This window comes from Pelodiscus sinensis, chromosome 7 (genome assembly GCF_052426305.1).
Source record: "Pelodiscus sinensis isolate ZL-2025 chromosome 7, ASM5242630v1, whole genome shotgun sequence".
NCBI classification, from domain to species: Eukaryota; Metazoa; Chordata; order Testudines; family Trionychidae; genus Pelodiscus; species Pelodiscus sinensis.
In genome coordinates, this window is record NC_143058.1 from 41,120,374 (window position 1) to 41,138,511 (window position 18,138).

Below are 18,138 nucleotides of genomic sequence, written 5' to 3' on the forward strand. Positions count from 1 at the left end.
GGAGAGGGTGCATACAGAAAAGTTCTTCATTAGTTCCCATAATAGAAGGCCTAGAGGACACCAAAGGAAAGGAATGGGTAGCAGGCTTCAAACTAACAACAGAAAGTTGTTCTTCACAAAGCAAATAGTCAACCTGTGGAACTCCTTGCTGCAAGAGGCTGTGAAGGCTAGAACTGGAACAGAGTTTAAAGGGAAGTGAGATCAAGTCATGGAGGTTGGGTCCATGGAGTGGTATGAGCCAGGGGGAAGGAGTGGTGTCCCTGCCCAAGGTTTGTGGAAGGCTGGAGAGGGATGGCACGAGACAAATGGCTTGGTCACTGTCTTTGGTCCATCCCCTCCAGGTTCCCTAGGGTTGGCCGCTGTCGGCAGACAGGCTACTGGACTAGATGGACCTTTGGTCTGACCCAGTACGGCCATTGTAAGCTCAGGGCTCAGGGTCGGGGGTCTCAGTGGATCACCTTGATTTTCATGCACACCTGCTCCTGGGTGGCCAGGCTGGCAGCTATCCTGCCCTAGACAGCCGCTTTCCTGTGCCTAGTGCGGAGGTCGTGGACAAGGTCCACGATGTCTGCACTGGACCAGTCGGGTGCCTGCCTCTTGCGGTCCTGGGCAAGCTCCCGGGAGCCGCCAGCCTGGTCCCGGGAAGAGGGGGAGGGCTGGGGGGCATCAAGTGGCTGGCTTGAGCCGTGCCAGGTGCAGGGTCTGCTGGCTGGGTGCTGGCAGGCTTGCACCTGGCACGGGCACCGTAGCCAGCCCGTGCCCCTTTAAGGGCTCTGGGGCCGGGAGGGGGGCAATAGAGTTTCCCTGGTGTTGGCCAGAGTGGCCACCAGGGAAAGCTGGGGAGGGCTAGCCTCCCACTAGTTCGAATTAAGGGGCTATACACCCCTTAATTCGAACTAGTAAGTTTGAACTAGGCTTAGTCTTCGTAAAATGAGGTTTACCTAGTTCGAACTAAGCGCTCCACTAGTTCGAATTAAGTTCGAACTAGCGGAGCGCTAGTGTAGCGCCTATCAAAGTTAATTCGAACTAACGGACGTTAGTTCGAATTAACTTTGTAGTGTAGACATACCCAGAAAGTTCTATGTGTGGCTCTGTTAGGATCAAATCAAAACCACTGAAACCAAAATAGCTGCCACCCACTGAAGCAATTACTCCACCCATGTCACTACACTATCCGAGAAGTTCTGGTTCTTTTCAGAGTGCACAGGTGAAATATATTACCCAGCATGGCTCTTATAGCAATCATGACCCAATAATAAGGTACAAACATTAACAAAGCTCATTTAACTTTCTAAGGACCAAGAGCTGCTGTTTGTGACAAGTGACTTGTGAAATTAATTCAACCAGTCTTTTCCTGGTTCAGCAGTACTTCCTCACACAGTAAACACATACACAGGGACGACAGAGAAACAAGGCAATGACTATCTCCTGGAGATCAAATCTCTTCTAAATCAAGCGTGAGTAAAATTTTTCATGTAAGCATTTTATCTAGTCTGCTCAAACTTTTCTTTACATGGGAACCTTAGAAATATAAGGGAATAATTAATGTTTCTGAATCTGATTCATTTAGAGCTACTTGTAAGTATTTCCAGTTCTGTGATAAATTTGCCTTTTACAGTTGGAAAGACTTTCAGATGGTTTTGAAATTTTGAGTGCTAACGGGATACTCTTTCTCTCCCTCTCATATGAGCTCACTGAGAGGCAGAGAGTTAATCTACTTGCTATGCTTCCAAAAAAATTGCTCTCAGTTTGGATTAGGAGTAACACCATTAACACAACTTTGCCACAAATACATGATTCTTGAAGTGTGGCTATGTGCAGAAAGTGCTTCGAAGCTCCTGCTGATTCAGGTATAGTACCATAAAAATATCTCTTGGTTTGTTTTTTCTTGGTATTCACAGGACATTTTCTAGAGAGATTTAGTATTCACTTTGTCCAGAATAGGTTTTACTCTCTCCTTGTTTTGAGGTTTTACTTTTGAAAAATGGAAATGACATGTTTGTCTTGTGAGATGCTGCTACATATTTATAACATTTTTCCTTCATCAGTGCATGATTTTGGAGAAGAAGAATAAACACCTCAAGGAGAACGGAAGAAAGTAGGTTGAGCATTAAGAAAAATTTGCAAGCTAGAGAAAGAGAGGGGGTTGACTCTCTGTAAGATACTGTTTGCTGCAAGTGAAAAACGGCTGTGCAGATAAGAATCAATTTTCTTTTTTATATGTGTGTGCTGTTTCTTTCTTTCCTATTTGAACTGCTAGGTTCAGTAACCACAATACAATGGCTAAATCTGTGTGCGCTTGTCTCCTGCTTGTGAGTGCCCACATGCAAGGAATGTGTCTACTAACACCAGCACGTAGTGGAGTTACTCCATCAAATCAAAGGGTGTAAGTCTGTGCTTATGGTCCAGAAACATCATCGGTTCTATCACAACTCATGAGCCTGGTAGGGAGCTTTTTATACAAAGCCAGCTTACTTTCATGTGGTGTCACTGATAAAAATACACTCTGCAGAGAAACATAAAGGTACTGACTACAGCAATATAAAAATGGAATTTTCCTTTCACAGGGAATTTTGACATTTCAAAATAACCTTCCATTCCAAACTGGAGACAAAAGTCAAAATGACAGAATTGTTTTTTAAAAAAAAGAGGGTTGGCTGAGGGTTGTTTATCTGGCACACTACTGATGGCAATGATGGCATATTCGGTATGGCCTCCTCAACCCCACAACATAGGCAAAAGTACCAGAGGAGAGGGTGAGGCACAGCTTAGGTGAGCAGAGACCCATTAGAATCTTAGGGTATGTCTACACTGCAATTAAACACCCACAGCTAGCCCGTGTCAGCTGGCACAGGCTTGCAGGGCTCACATAATGGAACGGTTAATACAGATGTCTGGGCTCAGACAGAATCCTGGGCTCTGGGGTCCTCACAAGGGCTCAAAGCCTGTTTCCAGCCCAAACCCTATAACTTCTATACCTGAGTTAAAGAGCCCTGCAGCCTGATCCCCGTAATCCTGAGTCAGCTGACGCAGTCCACCGATGGGTGTTTAACTGTTATCTAAACATACTCTTAGAGGAGGGATTGGGAACCTATGGCTCATGGTCTGCATCCAGCCCCAGCTTAATTTGATTCAGCCCACAGTAAGTGCCCACATGGAGGGCTGGAAGACCTGCGTCTTGGCATCGCTCCCTCTCAGTGGGGCTGGCCCGTGAGCACCAGCTCCCTTCACTGTAGGGGGAAGCCCTGAGCCTCAAATGGAGTGAAGTGTGAGTGAGGGGTACTGCTGGTTTTTTACTTCCCACCTTGAGAGCACTGAGAGCAAATGAGTAGTGAGGGGTTTGGTTTGGGGGGTTTTGTTTTGTTTTGTTTTGACTCTCCCTTGGGAGCAGGTGGGTAGTGAGTGTGGTTTTTGGTTGTTGGTTGCTTGTTTTTCTTGTGTTTGGGCTCTGTTTGATTTTTTTCAGTGGGTCAGTGGCTCTTGACTGAAAAAAAATTCTTCGCCTCTGCTTTAAAGTATGTACTCTATCTGGCTGTCTTCGCACCCAAGCAATGCCTCACCCATCTGCTATGATAAGTCGGCATTATTTTTCCAGAGAACTTAATCAGAATAAAGGTCACAGAAGAAATTATAGTTCAGAACTACATGAGTCAATATTCCACTCTGACAAAAGCAGTGCAAATGCAACATTCTTTGGTGTATACATAAGTTGACATACTAGAACTCCGGGTTCTGCCGTACAAAGGAAATCTGCTTTACCACACTGGGAGCAAGCATTTGTTCATCTAATTCAGTATCCTCTCCCCACAACTGAAGTCAGAGAGGAGAGCAAAATTAAGCAACACAAACTAGCACGTACATGTATCCTGTTCTGCAACATTTGTATGCAACACCTTGCAGTGCAAGAGGCTGCACTCCTTCCACCAAAGATATTTACATGAAGATTAGCATACACACAACAGAGGCTATTCTGGCTATAGGCAAATGAGGAAAGAGCCCAGGGCATCAGATTTCTGGGCAGCTCTCTAGGAAGGCAGATTAGAGAGGTTCAACCTGTACGAAACCAGGGGTGAGTGCAGCCCAATCCCGTCAGTCTCTTTCCAGCCTTCATTTGTGCTACCCTGCTCTAGATCCTTTACATCTCAACTATATCTTTTTTTGGAGATGAGGCTATGAAAAGAGGAAGCAGCATCCAAGTGTCCTTTCATTCTGTAGAATCTTATCTTAATTTTTTCCCATATTCGCTTTGGTTCTCATTTTAATACAAGCACTAATCCTACAGCTGCAGAATGCACAGGAAGCCACTTCACAGAGCTGTGTCCTCTCCTGTTTAAATGAACTCAGAAGAAAAGTGGGGGAAAGCCTCCCTTCATTGGTTCTTTCTATTTCAGGAGAAAGGGGACCAGAAGTCTTTCATGGAAATGTTTATCTGCGTACTCTTCTTTCTGGCTATCTTCTATTTGTGGTGGAGGTGGAGGGCACAAGATGGGCAGAAGATTCAAGATCTCTCACACAAATACATATTCATCACTGGCTGTGACTCAGGATTTGGAAATCTGGCAGCAAGGACTTTTGATGAGAAAGGATTTCGAGTTCTTGCCAGTTGTCTGACTGAAGCAGGAGCACTGGATTTAAAAGAAGCAACCTCAGAGCAGCTTCAAACGGTGCTGCTGGATGTGACCAATCCAGACAATGTTAGGAAGGTGGCTGAGTGGATTAAAGCTGAAGTGGGGTCAGCAGGTGAGTGTCAGAAAATCTGAATTCTTTCCTATGTAACCCCACCCCTGAGGTCTAGCTCATACCATCTCCTCTTCAATGTTTGCTTCTTGGAACGACAGACTTCTGCCCTCTCCTCACATGGGGTTTGTCCTGAGTGCTTTGTAGAGATGCCTTGTGACTCCACCCAGGATGATTCCTCTCTGTGCCAGTGACACAAGGCTGCAGACCCTGGAAAGCATTAATACTATCATTGCTAGCAATAAGTATAAAACCTAGCACATGAAAAACAATTGAATACTTGACCATAAACCCCAGTACAGAAATCACACACCCAAAAATCAAAATATGAAAACAGTGAACTTTATTGGGAGCAGGAAAATAGGCTTTGTGGAAGGGAAGATTTAGGGTTGACTAAGAAGTACTAAAACATGAGTAAATCAACCAATTCCCCACCTCTTGACATGCACATCTCCCAGCCCCCCACTGGCATGTCCCAGGTAGGCAGTAGGTAGGGAATGAATTTGGAGAAGAGTGTTGCAGCACTATTAGCCAACTTTAAAAAAATGGTCCTCCTAAAGTGTTTTTATCCTGGTCAGGAGTGCAAGAGAGGCCTTGGAGGGTTGGACCTCTGCCACTCTGGACTGTGGTCTCTCCTGGGCTGGAACCACCTTACCCATGAGGCTAGATTCCACAGGAGTTCAAAGATTCTCCCTTGTGGAAGAGGAAGTTAATCAAAGATCCCCTGAGCTGCTCTGCTTCTTGCTCAGCTCCCAAACTCAAAACTGAAACGAAAACGGGCCTCTTTGTTTCTGAGTCAAGGACATAGCCCTACTGAAGGGCTGAGCAATGCCGGCCAGTAAATTGCTGGTCCATATCAGCTCATCCAGCACCCTTCTGATTAGAAATTCTTGCTGAGGCCAAACTGTTCTACTATCCCCCTCACTGACTCCGAGCACTGAAATGGTGTCAGAGGTCTCTTGTAGCCATTGCTGTTGTAGTCCACAGAGTAGGAACTCTAAGAGACTCTGTCCAAAGTTCCAGGAGATGAGAAACTCCAAGGAGAGCTTATACCAATGTGAACTGCAACTGTTTAACATGCTTGGATAAATACTGAAAAATAGATCCCCTGCAACGTTTGTTTTAAATTTGTGTCTGGCTGAATTGTCTCTTTTGTATCCCTTTCCACAAATATTCCAGTGGGTGACTTCGCTAGAAGGAATTTTTGCAGATACTGATTTTAGGTGAATACTGAAGCATGGTGTTGGAAAGTAGACAAATATTCACAATGGAAACCAAATTTCATTGACTTTGATGGGAGTGCTGATGTGTTTAAAGCTAAGCACATCATTAAGTGCATTGCTGGATCAATGCCAGAATGCTCTGCACTTTGCAGAATGAAGACCCCTGTCTAGGAGCAGAACATCTTAGAAAAGAGATAACTAAGGGGGAAGGGATATGAGAAAAATCTATAAAGTCATGAATGGTGCAGAGAAAGTGAATAGGGAAGTGTTGTTTATCCCTTCACATCACACAAGGAATCCCTTGATGAAATTAATAGGCAGCATTTTTTAAAGAAACAAAAGGGAGTACTTCTTCACACAACAAAATCAACCAGTGGAACTCCTTGCCAGAATATGTTATAAAGGCCAAAAGTATAATTGAGTTAAAAAATAGATAATTTAATGGAGAACAGGTCCATCAATGTCTATCAATCAGGAGGGTCAAGGATTCAACACCAAGCTCTAGGTATTCCTAAGCCTCTGATTGCCAGAAGCTGTGAATAAATGACAGGACTGGATCACTTGATAATTGCCCTGTTCTGTTCATTTCCTCTGAAGCAACTGGCACTGACCACAGGCAGAAGACAGGATTTTGAGTTAGATAGTGTTGGTCTGAATCATATGTCCATTTTTATACTCTTTAAATATACCGTGAGCGCTATGTGCAGATGTAAGATTTTGAATATTGAATACTCACAACAAACTGCTCATGAACACTGGGCAGACCCAGGATTATTCATAGAATGTATTTAGCAGATCATTTTGAATAATACATGAATTTTTGAAAATAGTGCTCCAATTTTCAGACAGGAAGAGACAATATTCATTGAACAAACTATTTCTTTACATATTAATCACCTAGATCAATTTTTTTTCCAGGAATAAATGAATAATTCACATGCAATCCCATATTAACTATCCAGAGGCTACTTTCACAGGACACAATTCTGATACTATTCCTCATGTTGATTGATTGATTTCTTTGATTTCAATGGGCTACTACTCAGAGTTAAGTTAAAACAGACTTCTGGCCCTTTGGACCATGCAACCTGGTACTTGCAACATGCAACTTCCATTCTAACCTCCTTCTTTGTTTCCCTCCCCTTTTAATTGCTTATAATTTGCTCAAACAAATTGTTTAGAGGCTGATATTTTTCTATATTTGCTTTAATACAAAAGACGATTTTTTCTGTTTTCTGAATGTTAAAGGATTATCACAGTTCAATTGTTTTTGAGTTTTGTGGTTATAAGAAATACACTTTTCGATCTCAAATCAACTTTTCAACTCACATAACTCAGTTGACACAAAAAAGAAACTTCAGACTTGTCTTGTTTGAAAGTCTTCACTAAAATGTAAAAAATAATCCAAGTTTGAAAAGATCAGTTCAAGGTTTGTAAAGTTAGGAATCTTCAATACTGGCAATTTCACACAGGTACAGTAGAAGAATGTTGGGGCATATTTTTGGGCAAGATACGAGAAATGAAAAACTTAAGCTCAGCTCTTAGAAACTCAATATACAGGCAGCTACGGTAAGGAAGCACTTAGCTGCAGATGGCAAATGGGCCAATAACTCCTAGAACTAAAAATCTGTGATGCCAGTTTTAATACTGCCACCTTTGGCAGGAGGCACTTCATCATACTAGATACAGCATAGCTGTGACTAAAGAGAAACCAGGATTTGCGGGATCCTTTGGGGAATAAATATTTTCTTGATGGAGCACCTATACGAAAAAAAAGAGAGGCTTAAAATGGTCCTGCAATTCAACTTTAACTGCTCTAGTAATACAGAAATGGCTACAAGAGAAGCCATGAGAAGAGAACATAAACAGTGACTGAGATTCTTGTAACTGTCCCAAGCTCCCATACTTCCCAGCTACCCACCTTCAAAACTCATAAAAGGAAAATGTTAGCACAGTAGTGAAGAGCCCTGCAAAGGATGGTGGTGAAATACAAGCTTCAGGTTAGATGGTAAAGGCTGCAGGAGATATAGAGGTAGCTAATTGATGAGTCCTGCCCATCTTGTAATCCAGCTGGCTCTTAGACTGTTCTTGATGCATTCTCAGCTAGTTTGACTCCTCTTTTTTACATAAAGGTTGATACTGGCTTCTTAAATCACTACTTTAATTTTTTTTCTGTGCAGGTCTGTGGGGGCTGATCAACAATGCAGGGATTATGGGACCCTCAGCGCCGACAGACTGGTTGACTATTGAGCACTTCAGAGCACCGATTGAAGTTAATTTAATTGGCCTGATAAATGTTACGCTACATTTGCTTCCTTTGGTAAAAATGGCCAGAGGGAGACTAGTAAATATATCCAGCACTGGAGGCCGCCTGGCAGTATGGGGTGGGGGCTATTGTCCTTCCAAGTTTGGGGTGGAAGGATTTAATGACAGTTTAAGGTACAGTAATGTTAATTCTGAGGAAATAATATTTTTTTTGATAATGTTGAGAGTCTTGAGGGTACGCTAGCACCCAAAAGAGGGTGACTGGGCTAACTGATCTGTGGCTATGGGGAAAGCAGTGGACACGATTTACCTTGACTTTAGCAAAGCTTTTGATACGGTCTCCCACAGTATTGTTGCCAGCACTTTAAGGAAGTATGGATTGGATAAATGGACTGAAAGGTGGATAGAAAGCTGGCTAGATTGTCAAGCTCAACAGGTAGTGATCAACAGCTTGATGTCCACCTGGCAGTGGGTATCAAGCAGAGCTCCCCAAGGGTCGATTCTAGGGCCAGTTTTTTTCAACATCTTTATTAATGACCTGGATGAGGACTTAGATCGCACCCTCAGCAAGTTCACAGATGACACTAAGCTAGGGGGAGAGGTAGATATGCTGGAGGGCAGGAATAGGGTCCAGAGTGACCTAGACAAATTGGAGGATTGGGCCAAAAGAAATCTGATGAGGTTCAACAAAGAGAAATGCAGAGTCCTACACTTGAGATGGAAGAATCCCAAGCACTGCTACAGGCTGGGGACTGACTGGCTAAGCAGCTGTTTGGCAGAAAGGGACCTGGGGATTACAGTGAATGAGAAGCTGAATATGAGTCAAGGGTGTGCCATTGTAGCCAAGAAGGCTAATGGCATATTAGGGTGCATTAGGAGGAGCATTGCCAGCAGATCTAGAGGAGTGATTATTCTCCTTTATTTGGCACTGGTGTGGCCACATCTGAAGTACTGCATCCAGTTTTGGACCCCCAGTTACAGAAAGGATTTGGACACAATGGAGAAAGTCCAGTGGAGGGCAACAAAACAGATTAGGGGCTGGAGCACATGACCTATGAGGAGAGGCTGAGGGATTTGGGCTTAGTCACGAAAGAAAAGAATGAGGGGGGATTTGATGGCAGCCTTCAACTACCTGAAGGGGGCGTCCAAAGAGGATGGAGTTAGGCTGTTCTCAGTAGTAAGAGATCAGAACGAGGAGCAATGGTCTCAAATTGTAGTGGGGAATGTCTAGGTTGGATATTAGGAAAAATAATTTTACTTGGAGGGTGGTGAAGCACTGGATGGGTTACCCAAGAAGTTGGAATCTCCATCCCGGGAGGTCTTTGACAAAGCCCTGGCTGGGATGATTTAGATGGGGTTGGTCTTGCTTTGGGTAAGGGGTTGGACTCGACCTCCTGTGGTCTCTTCCTACCCTATGATTCTATGACTGTGGGTATGTCTACACTACCCCGCTAGTTCGAACTAACGGGGGTAATGTAGTCATCCGCACTTGCAAGTGAAGCCCAGGATTTGAATTTCCCAGGCATCATTTGCATGAAGCCGGCCGGCGCCATTTTAACTGCCGGCTAGTTCTGACTCCGTGCCATGCGGCTACACGTGGCACGGACTAGCTAGCGGATTAGGCTTCATAATCCGAACTAGCTGTACACCTCGTTCCATGAGGCGTACAGCTAGTTCGGATTAGAAGCCTAATCCGAACTAGCTAGTCCGTGCCACGCGTAGCCGCGCGGCACGGAGTCCGAACTAGCCGGCATTTAAAAATGGCGCTGGCCGGCATCATGCAAATGAAACCCGGGAAATTCAAATCCCAGGCTTCATTTGCAAGTGTGGATGACTACATTACCCCCGCTAGTTCGAACTAGCGGGGTAGTGTAGACATACCCTGTCATGTAATGCTAGTTGGGGAGTCTAACTAAGAATTAAGAGACCTTATTGAATCTGATTCTCATTTACTCTGAGTCTAGACAATTGTAGTATACACTGCAACTGGCATAATTTAAAATGCAAGGTCACAAAGTGTAGGCCGCCCCAGAAGCACGATCCTGAGGAACCAACTGCCAGATGTTTGTGTGTTATGATTAAAGTCATCCTAACACAGACTGCAACTATTCCTTTTTTCCCCAAGCCACTTAAACAAAGCACATATGCTTATCTGAGTCATTAACTCTGTTTTTTTGAAGGTGGGGCTTTTTTGAAGGGGGTTAGCAGTTTTTTGTGGTTCTTTTTCAAACAAGACATTCCAGTATACCTAGCCTAAGAACAGAACTTCATGTAGTTCACAGATAATCTTATGAATGGATGAAACAACTCAGATAAAAGAAGCACTGACCTATATTTTTATTTAAAACTAAAAGGCAACTTTTGCCATGTAAAGTGTGTGTGTGTGTGTGTGTGTGTGTGTGTGTGTGTGTGTGTGTGTGTGTGTGTGTCCTTGTTCATTTTTTCTGCTCCTTTGTGTATCAGTGCAAAGGACTTGACATAAATAAAAATTGTGGTCACTTCCAAGAGCCCTCTCCACCTTAGCCCATCTTTACATAACACTTACTTACAGTTAGATCTTGGCCTTCCCAATATGCACAGTGAACTACACAGACAGAGAGAAAACATTAGTGCAGATATAAATACATCAGGGTATGTCTACACTACAAAGTTAGTTCGAACTAACGGACGTTAGTTCGAACTAACTTTCATAGGCGCTACACTAGTGCTCCGTTAGTTCGAATTTAATTCGAACTAACAGAGCGCTTAATTCGAACTAGGTAATCCTCATTCCACGAGGATTAAGCCTAGTTCGAACTAGCTAGTTCGAATTAAGGGGTGTGTAGACCCTTAATTCGAACTAGTGGGAGGCTAGCCCTCCCCAGGTTTCCATGGTGGCCACTCTGGCCAACACCAGGGAAACTCTACTGCCCCCCTCCTGGCCCCGGACTCCTTAAAGGGGCACGGGCTGGCTACGGTGCCCGTGCCAGGTGCAAGCCTGCCAGCACCCAGCCAGCAGACCCTGCACCTGGCACAGCTCGAGCCACCCACCCGATGCCCCCTAGCCCTCCCCCTCTTCCCGGGACCAGGCTGGCAGCTCCCGGGAGCTTGCCTAGGACTGCAAGAGGCGGGCACCCGCCTGGGCTAGTGCGGACATCGTGGACCTCGTCTCCGACCTCCGCACTAGGCACAGGAAAGTGGCCGGCTTGGGCAGGATAGCTGCCAGCCTGGCCACCCAGGATCAGGTGTGCAAGAGAATCAAGGGGGTCCACTGAGACCCCCGACCCTGAGCCCTGAGCTTACAATGGCCGTACTGGGTCAGACCTAAGGGTATGTCTACACTACCCCGCTAGTTCGAACTAGCGGGGTAATGTATGCATACCGCACTTGCTAATGAAGCCCGGGATTTGAATTTCCCGGGCTTCATTAGCATAAGCGGGGAGCCGCCATTTTTAAATCCCCGCTGCTTCGAACCCCGTGTAGCATGGCTACACGGGGCTCGAACTAGGTAGTTCGGACTAGATTCCTATTCCGAACTACCGTTACTCCTCGTGAAACGAGGTGTACCGGTAGTTCGGAATAGGCACCCTAGTCCGAACTACCTAGTTCGAGCCCCGTGTAGCCGCGCTACACGGGGTTCGAAGCAGCGGGGATTTAAAAATGGCGGCTCCCCGCTTATGCTAATGAAGCCCGGGAAATTCAAATCCCGGGCTTCATTAGTAAGTGCGGTATGCATACATTACCCTCCTAGTTCGAACTAGGAGGGTAGTGTAGACATACCCAAAGGTCCATCTAGCCCAGTAGCCTGTCTGCTGACAGCGGCCAACCCTAGGAACCCTGGAAGGGATGGACCAAAGACAGTGACCAAGCCATTTGTCTCGTGCCATCCCTCTCCAGCCTTCCACAAATCTTGGGCAGGGACACCACTCCTACCCCATGGCTAATACCACTCCATGGACCCAACCTCCATGACTTGATCTCACTTCCCTTTAAACTCTGTTCCAGTTCTAGCCTTCACGGCCTCCTGCAGCAAGGAGTTCCACCGGTTGACTCTTTGCTTTGTGAAGAACAACTTTCTGTTACTAGTTTGAAGCCTGCTACCCATTCCTTTCCTTTGGTGTCCTCTAGTCCTTCTTTATGGGAACTAATGAAGAACTTTTCTGTATGCACTGTCTCCAGCCAACTCCTGCTTTTAGACACCTCTATCCTGTCCCCCCTCCGTCTCCTCTTTTCTAAGCTGAAAAGTCCCAGTCTCTTTAGCCTCTCTTCATATGGGACCTGTTCCCAACCTCTGATCATTTTAGTTTCCCTCCCCTCTCCCAGCCTCTCTCTTCCCCTCTCTCACCTCCTTTTCCCAGTCTCACCCAGTTTTGTTCAATAAAGACAGATTCCATTTTGGAAGACACGTTATCTTTATTTTGTACATCAAGAAGAGGGGCTAGGGAAGGGTAAGTGGAAGGAGGTGAGGGAGGAATGGGGCACGAGCCCCCGATGGGGAGGACTGGGCTGGCTCTGCAGGCTTCTGGGGGTGGAAGCTCTCCTGCAGCCCCCCAATTGCCCCCTCTCCCCAGATGGCAGCCTGCGGCAAGTGCAGCCGGTCTGATGGCCGAGTGCTGTGATGTGCCCAGTGTGGGCACTCAGGGCACTCCAAGCCAGGACTGCTTTGCAAGCGGGGCACCCCTGAGAACTGTCTGTCTGGGGTGGGGGTCGGGACCCTTTAAGCACAGCCCTCGGCTAGCCTGAGACAGCATCTCCACGCTCTATGTCCTCCTCTGATGCCCTGCCGGCACTGCTTCCGGCCATCCTTAAGCCTGGTTCAGGGTCCACTTAATGTGGACGCGCTAGTTCGAATTAGCAAAACGCTAATTTGAACTAGTTTTTAGTTCTAGATGCGTTAGTTAGAATTAGCTTAGTTCGAATTAACTAATTCGAACTAAGTTAGTTCGAATTAGTGCTGTAGTGTAGACGTACCCTCAGTTATTAAATGCTGTCTCAAGCAGCAACAGTGTCAGAGGGGTAGCCGTGTTAGTCTGTAACTGGAAAAACTTTTAAAAAACGACAAATAGTCTTGCAGTTCCTAAGTCTCTGAAGTGCTGTGATACTATTTGCTGTTTTTTAAGAGTTGTTTTTTTCAAGTAGCAATGACATCCTTAAATGGCTGTTTCTGCAGACGGGACATGAAAGCTTTCGGAGTTAAGGTTTCTTGCATTGAACCTGGGCTGTTCAAAACTGGATTATCCAATCGAAAAAAGATCATCCAAGAAAGGGAGACCATTTGGAAACAACTTCCTCCAGCCATAAGAAAACAATATGGAGAGGGGTATATACAGAAAGGTAAGACATTGCCTGATTATTTTGTATTGAAGGGATCAGGGCATGTGCAGTTTCAAGGTCTCTAGAAAATGGCCCAGACTTTTCTGATTTACAGGGCACATCTTTCTTCCGGCATGTAATGTATCAATGTAAGCTTACAATGCTAGATATCATAGAATATGACTATGCACAAAATAACCATTATTTGGTTCCCCCTGCCTGTATTTCCTTATGCTTTCATCTGAGTTTTGAATGTTGCGTGGCATGTGACCCTTAAACAAACAAGCATGCAAATATGCACACGTTTGACCCAAAGATTGGTAAGCCAAAACCAATGAGAGGGGGAGGGGTGTTTCTCCCACTGCTACCAGTTTGGGGTAATTTAAATGGCATTCTGGCAATAGGCTCTGCATGGACAGTTCCCTGCATCCGCACAAAGCTCACTGCAGGACCAGCTCTTCTGACAGATTATGGCTGAATATAGCTCAAAATGGGATGTGCTCATCCAATGACCTTTGCAACTTCCCTACACCTTCCTCCCCCAGTTCCTTTCTCTATAGTTGCCTTTTGTATCTTTTCCCACATGTGACTCCTCTGTAGTCAGTGAAGCTGTGCCTATTTACATGACCACTGCACCTGGCACCAGGAACGTCTATCACCCCTTCAGTTCTACTCCTGTATCTTCTGTCTTCTGAGGAAATGATTAATTGACTTTCCTCAGACAGCATGAGCCAGATTCTGCGCCCTTTACTCAAGTTAAGTCGTGGCTTACGCCACAGATGAAATCAATAGGATTATCCAGAGAGCAAATGACAGCTCAGCTTGAGTAAAGATGGCCCAACTTGGCCTGTAAGGTGGACCGGTTTTCCCCCTTGTCTTGGGGAAAACAGAAAATGCCATTTGGCTCGGCCATGACAGAACTGAAAACTGAAGTAACCATCACAAATGCATTTTGAGGAAATAGGATAGAAGTAGTTTTCCTTTCTAGGGCCTATCACTCAAATGAAGCCTTTGATTTTTTTTTTTTTTTTTTTTGTGTGCAGATGCTGCAAAGAAAGAAAAGCTGACTCAGATATTTCAGAACACAGACCTCTCGCTGGCTGTGAAATGCATGGAGCATGCTCTAACGAGCATTCATCCTCACTCACGTTACACTGCTGGCTGGGATGCCAAGGTTCTTTGGATCCCCCTTTCAAACATGCCCACAGCTATACAGGACTTTATACTCCTGAGAAACAAAACAGAGCTTGCTGACCCAACTGCAGGGTGAATTCTCCTGTTGTATTTATACTTTCCCATTCAAATGGGGATGGCCTAGCTGGCTGAGTCAACAAGAACCAGCCCTTTATTTTAGCTCTGTCCCTGCTGATCCAACTGAGCCTGACACCAAGTTTTTGATATTTCTAACAGCTTTTAGAGTTCCTAGCGCTCAAAACTGTGATACAGATTATAGCTGAATTTGCAATCTTATGTAAAAGCCAGGCCACATTTATTAAAGAATCAAAGAAAAATAGAAATGTTGCAAAGAAGTGACTGATCCTGCATTTATCATCTAGCTTTAGGCGCATAAAGTGTTATGAATAATACCAAAACCACTGACTAAAAACAGTATTTCCTGTAGGATTTTTCTTTATTCTGGAAAGTAGGAACTAGAGAGTTAAAAAATGACCAGTAATGGGGGAGGGAGGATGGCTCAATTTTTGGATGCTCGCCTTATGAAATCTTAAAGATGCCACATTTGCAGTCAATGCTGAGCACCTCATTCAACTTCAGCCCTGTAACTTTTGAAAAATGTAGGCCTTTTGAAAAATGATTGCCTTACTTCCAAGCCAAGAGACAACAACCTTGGTTTTGCAAAGTGCTGAGGGAGTGACTCCTTCAAGGGGGCTTTAACTTGTGCTAAAGTACCTGGGAAATGAGGGTACATAGTACATGACAGGAGGAGCTCCTCAGTATTTTGCGTGATTGAGCTCCATTGGAATTAGGCACAAAACTTACCTAAACTCAACTGTTGAATGGTTTGCCCAGGAAGTGGTTTCTCACTGGATGGAAAACTGGCCAATGTCAAAACCAAGCACTGGTGAGTTTGTTGTGACATGACTTGGCTAAACATTAAGCCATCCAGTGCCTGTCTAAACATTGCTGGTTTTCAGTTAAACATCTCTGGAGCTCGCAAGGTCTCACTCTGCTTTTTGGCTGACACTTGTATTTAGTTGTCGGTGTGGGAGTTAATTCCTATTTTGCATGAACAGAATTGCATGTGGGTTATTTCCTATAAGACCAGGTGTGCTGTACATATGCCTGTGGATTCGCTATTCTTTCTGCAGTATTAATAAATAGTTCATTAAAATATTTGTCTCCTGAAGGCAATGGGACAGAGTGGCGGAAAAGCAAACAATTTTGATTTAAATCATAAGTCAGAGAGCTGCAGGATGAGCATCGACAGGCTGCCACCCAATAATCTTAGTTTAGGACTGGAGGAGCAGCTAGTTTTTGAAGCTCGAGATCAATCAATCCTTAAGTTAAGCTCATTTTTGGCCTCTGCAGAACTGAGAGCACAAGACTGTGTTTACGTGTCTCTTGTACACATCTGAATGGAGACCTTAAGATTCATATCACCTAGGAGACTTGAATTCTATTTCCAGACATTATAGGAAAGCATTTTATTTACTGAAGGAGGCCTACATTACCACTTAGGTCAATATAACTTACCGTACATCACTGAGGGGTGTGAAAAAGCCATCCTCTGAATGATGCAAGTTACAGCAATTAAGTGCTGTCCACACCAGTGCTATGTTGGCAGGAGGAACTCCTCAGCAGTGTTCCCTGTAAGCTGAGTGCTTGGGTGGCTACTCAGGCCAGATTCAAATTTCACTTGGCTGATTAGCAGAGCACCCATAGCGCCCACAGCTAGCACCATGTGTTTCTACTGATGGTGCACATCCACACATGCCTGGATGCATATAGCAACATTTATTACACACATGGATGGAAAAAATTAAAGGGAACACTATTCCATGAAGGTGGAGTAATTATGCCCACTGACTAATCAAGGATTAAAGCTCTGTTTGACATAAATGAGGGCATCAGTCTAGCTCGTGTGTTTTCTTGTATCTGAACGCCATATATTTTCATCATTCCATTTCCCCACCTTCAATCTATTTAGGACTCAGCCTTGTTTTCCAGAAAGTCTGTCTCCTCCCATGTAGGTAACTCACCAAGAATCTGAAACATGTTAAAATGAGCCTTCCTTTGAAATTATATAGAAACTGCCTCTCCCAGTGGCTGTGAATTACAGCTGCAGAACATTTGCCTCAGACACAACTAAATATATTTCCTTTTGTCATGGACTAAATTCAGAAATGTGATTCCACACAGATACTCTTCAAATAGTTACAGCACAGAAAGAGCCACACGTCAATATCGCAATAAAACACCTATGTCAGCTGCCTCTGGCTTGTGTAGCTTGGGCTGCAAGGCTATAAAGTTGCAAGGTAGATGGCTGGGATCAGCTTGGATCCTGGGCTCTGGGACCTGAGGCCTCCATCCTGACCACAGACAACAACACTTCACTTTAATAGCCCAGCAGCCCAGGTCCCATCAGCTCACATGGGCCAGACACAGGTGGGCTACATCTACACTGGCAGCTTCTTGCACAAGAACAGCTGTTCTTGCACAAAAACTTGCCTGGTGTCTATACTGCATGCACATTCTTGCGCAAGTAAATTTACAGTACAGCGTCAGAAAACAGTGAGTTATAAGATCAAGAACACATATTCCTGCGCATCCAGAAATATAATTTATGCTATCATGTGCCGAAAGTGTCCGTCTGCTATGTACATTGGACAAACGTCTCAGACACTTTGCCAAAGGATCAATGCCCACAAAACAGATATTAGACAGGATCACAAAGAAAAAACAGTTTCTTGCCATTTCAACCAGAAAGGACATTGTCTGAATGACTTAATTACCTGCATCCTGCTTCAAAAGCCTTTTAAGACTGCACTTGAAAGAGAATCCTCTGAACTGTTATTCATGCTTAAATTCAACACTTTACACCTGAGTCTGAATAAACATTCTAATTATCTTACCCATTACAAAGATAACTTCCCCAATTATCACCTCTAATATCATTAGCTCACAGACATTTACCTTCCCTCCCTCCCATCCCCCTTCTGTTCTGAAATTTGATTTGTCTTTTTCATATGTGTTCATTTTTTTTAATTGTATCCTTTGGTATATATGGTTGTGACAAATTTCGTACACTATTTGATCTGAGGAAGTGGGTCTGGCCCACGAAAGCTCATCACCTAATAAACCATCTTGTTAGTCTTTAAAGTGCTACATAGTCCTGTATTTTGTTTCTGCTACACCAGACTAACATGGCTACATTTCTATCACTGGAAAACAGGACTTCTGGAAGAGTTATTCCTCTCCCCATGAGGAATAAGACCTCTCATGCTGAAATGGCCATCAGAGCTTTCTTGCGCAAGAGAGCATCCACACTGCCATAGACACTCTTGCACAAAAGCACATCTCTTGCGCAAAAGCACGTGCCAGTGTAGACGTGTTCTTGTGGAAGACTTTTTGCATAAGAACTCTTCCGCAAAACAGTTCTTGT

The 18,138-nt window shown here is 44.5% G+C and overlaps 1 protein-coding gene across 3 annotated transcripts; it reads left to right on the forward strand.

Moving 5' to 3' along the window:
* The first annotated feature begins 1,167 nt into the window (after nucleotides 1-1,167).
* On the forward strand, nucleotides 1,168-17,855 carry DHRS9 (dehydrogenase/reductase 9). 3 transcript variants are annotated; one of them, XM_075933565.2, is made up of 6 exons: nucleotides 1,168-1,457; nucleotides 2,049-2,098; nucleotides 4,392-4,740; nucleotides 8,141-8,399; nucleotides 13,375-13,538; nucleotides 14,561-17,855. In XM_075933565.2, the coding sequence occupies exons 3-6, from the start codon at nucleotides 4,416-4,418 to the stop codon at nucleotides 14,785-14,787; spliced, it is 975 nt and encodes a 324-aa protein (XP_075789680.2). In that variant the 5' UTR covers nucleotides 1,168-1,457; nucleotides 2,049-2,098; nucleotides 4,392-4,415; the 3' UTR covers nucleotides 14,788-17,855. The 3 variants fall into 3 exon arrangements, with proteins under 3 accessions (XP_075789680.2, XP_014435358.3, XP_089635868.1); XM_014579872.4 differs by lacking the exon at nucleotides 2,049-2,098 and having other exon boundaries at nucleotides 1,169-1,457; XM_089779742.1 differs by lacking the exons at nucleotides 1,168-1,457; nucleotides 2,049-2,098 and adding an exon at nucleotides 1,495-1,850.
* The last annotated feature ends 283 nt before the right edge of the window (nucleotides 17,856-18,138 follow it).